The sequence below is a fragment of the Grampus griseus genome (genome assembly GCF_964374135.1).
Source record: "Grampus griseus genome assembly, chromosome: 11".
Taxonomy (NCBI): domain Eukaryota; kingdom Metazoa; phylum Chordata; class Mammalia; order Artiodactyla; family Delphinidae; genus Grampus; species Grampus griseus.
This window is the reverse complement of record NC_139005.1, coordinates 4,783,802-4,786,556: the sequence shown is the minus strand read 5'-3', so window position 1 is coordinate 4,786,556 and position 2,755 is coordinate 4,783,802. Positions and strand designations below refer to the sequence as shown.

At 65.8% G+C, this 2,755-nt stretch overlaps 1 protein-coding gene across 1 annotated transcript; it reads right to left on the bottom strand.

The window, feature by feature from the left end:
• Positions 1–369: 369 nt before the first annotated feature.
• Positions 370–2,163, bottom strand: KCNA5 (potassium voltage-gated channel subfamily A member 5; the record flags this gene model as incomplete). Its single annotated transcript, XM_082666213.1, has 1 exon — positions 370–2,163. One exon carries the CDS (start codon positions 2,161–2,163, stop codon positions 370–372), a length of 1,794 nt encoding a protein of 597 aa, XP_082522339.1.
• Positions 2,164–2,755: the final 592 nt, after the last annotated feature.

The window sequence follows — 2,755 nt, the reverse complement described above, 5'->3', positions numbered from 1 at the left end:
GGGGGGTGGGTTACAAAATCTCTGGGGACCTGGGCTATTTACAGTCATTTTTGTTTGGGTTATCCCGCTGCTGGGTATAGGACACTGGCGACAAATACATCCATCTCACAGTGCTCACCATTTCAGCAGCTCCTGCGTCACGGAATGTGGTACTTTTTAAAAATAGGCGACCCTTCGTGTCATGGAAAGAAGGGGGAAAATGAGGGGATCAAGGTGGCGGTGGGGAGGCAGAAGGGCAGCAGGGGAAGAAGGGGGACAGACGTAGGTTACGGTGCGGGCTTGAAACGCTCTGCGGCGTAAAGTAGATCCCCAGGGTCGGGAGGCCTCCGCTGTCCCCGGGCCACGGCCAGCTGTCTGCCTGGGCCTCCCTTACAGATCCGTTTCCCGGCTGGTGTCCAGGCAGAGGGCGTACAGGGATCTCCGCAAATCCACATTGCTCTTGGCCTTGAGGTTACACTTCTCCAGGGGGCAGCTGCCCCTTCGAGATCCGTCCGCATTCTCCAGGGGCCCCGCAGCCTTGCAGAGGGACGCCTTGCTCCAGCTGGCCTTCCGCTGGCCCCCGCCGGCCGGTCCTGCCCCCGTGCTCTGGCTGCTCTGCTCTTCCTTAAGGGCTGCCTGCTCGTCGTGGTCCGTCTCCCGGTGGTAGAAGTAGTTGAAGTTGGAAACGATGACGGGCACGGGCAGGGCGATGGTGAGGACCCCGGCGATGGCACACAGCGAGCCCACGATCTTGCCCCCCACGGTGACAGGCCTCATGTCCCCGTAGCCCACCGTGGTCATGGTGACGACTGCCCACCAGAAGGCATCCGGGATGCTGGAGAAGTGGGTCTCCTGGTTGTCGGCCTCTGCGAAGTAGACGGCGCTGGAGAAGAGGATGACCCCGATGAACAGGAAGAAGATGAGCAGACCCAGCTCCCGCATGGACGCCTGCAGGGTCTTGCCCAGGATCTGCAGCCCCTTGGAGTGGCGGGACAGCTTGAAGATGCGGAACACCCGGACCAGGCGGATCACTCTGAGGATGGCCAGGGACATGGCCTGCTGCCCGTTCTGGCCGCCGCCTCCCCCCGGCTGCTGCTGCACCAGCTCGGTGCCCAGGGTGATGAAGTAGGGGAAGATGGCCACCACGTCAATGATGTTCATGATGTTTCGCGAGAACTCGGCCTTGCTGGGGCAGGCGAAGAAGCGCACCAGCAGCTCGAACGTGAACCAGATGACACACGTGGTCTCCACGATGAAGAAGGGGTCAGCCAGGGTCCTGGGCAGGAGAGGTGCCGCCGTCGGGCCAGAGGGAGGCGCTGCCTCCCCACTGCCATTGGCCCCCCTGTGGGGCTCAGGGGGCTGGTGGGGCACCGGGGGATGGCGCAGCAGCTCCCGTTCATCCCTGAACTCAGGCAGGGTCTCCAAGCAGAAGGTGATGATGGAGATGAGGATGACCAGGACCGAGACGATGGCGATGCCCCGTGCGGAACCCGAGCTCTCGGGGTACTCGAAAATCAGCCACACTTGGCGCTGGAACTCGTTGCGGGGCAGGGGCTTCTCCTCCTCCTTGATGAAGCCCTCGTCCTCTCGGAAGCGCTCCATGGCCTCGTCCCCCAACTGGTAGAAGCGGATCTCATCTGTGAACACGTCCAGGGAGACGTTGACCGGCCTCCGCAGCCGGCCCCCCGACTGGTAGTAGTAGAGGATGCCGTCGAAGCTGGGCCGGTTGCGGTCGAAGAAGTACTCGTTCCTCAGGGGGTCAAAGTAGCGCAGGCGCTTGGCGGGGTCTCCCAGGAGCGTGTCGGGGAACTGCGCCAGGGTGCCCAGCTGCGTCTCGAAGCGCAGCCCGGAGATGTTGATGAGGATGCGCTGGTGATGGAGGGACCCCGAGCCCAGCACCTGGTCCTCCGCCACGCCCAGAGCGGGGTCGCCTTGTCCCTCCTCGTCCTCCGGAGGCAGCCGTCTAGCTCGGGGCAGCTCCTGGGGCACCGGTGGCACCGGCCGGCCTCCCGGGTCCGCGCCCCTCTCGGCGCCGCCGCGGTCCCTTGGCGCTGGCTCCTTGAGTCCATCGCTGAGCGCAGCCGTCGGGGAGCAGCGGAGCTCTCCCCCTGTGGCCCGGACCTCCTCTCCTCCCCTGACGGTCATGGCACCGCCGTTCCCCGGGGGCACCAGAGCGATCTCCATGGCCCGGGGGCGGGGGGCATGCTGCGCCCCTGCGGACCGGCTCCGGCGCCCCCTCTCACCCTGCTGGGCGCCCCGCGCCGGGCTCCTCTCGCACCAGCGGCCGGCCCAGCTGTGGGGCGGGCTGGGGGGCTGGCGCGTTCTCCTCGTTCGGTCCTGACGTCAGGAAGCCGCTGCCCTGCTCTCTGCCTCTCTCGACTCTGGCAGCCCGTTACCAAGCAGCCAAAAGCCACCTTCCAGCAGATGCAACCTCCAGCCGCCAGGCTTGGCCTCCAGCCCGCGCAGTTCCCCGCCTCCTGCCCTCCGCTCCTCCCCGCGCCTCCCCTCGGGGGCCCGGAGGCCGCGGGTGTCTCCCCGGAGGACGCAGCTGGGGCCCCCGGCAAGGGAGGGAGGGGCTGAGCTGGGCGCAGCCTGGGAGGAAGGCTGGGAAGGGAGGGAGGGAGGAGGGTGAAGGGAGGGAGTGGAGAGGATAGGGGGACAGGTTGTACCGAGAGCGCGCTGAAACTCCCAGGGCAACCAGATGAGAAAAGCTCTGGATTTCAGTTCACCTGGGCACCCGCTGGACGCCGAGTGGACTCTAGGGGAAATGAATTGT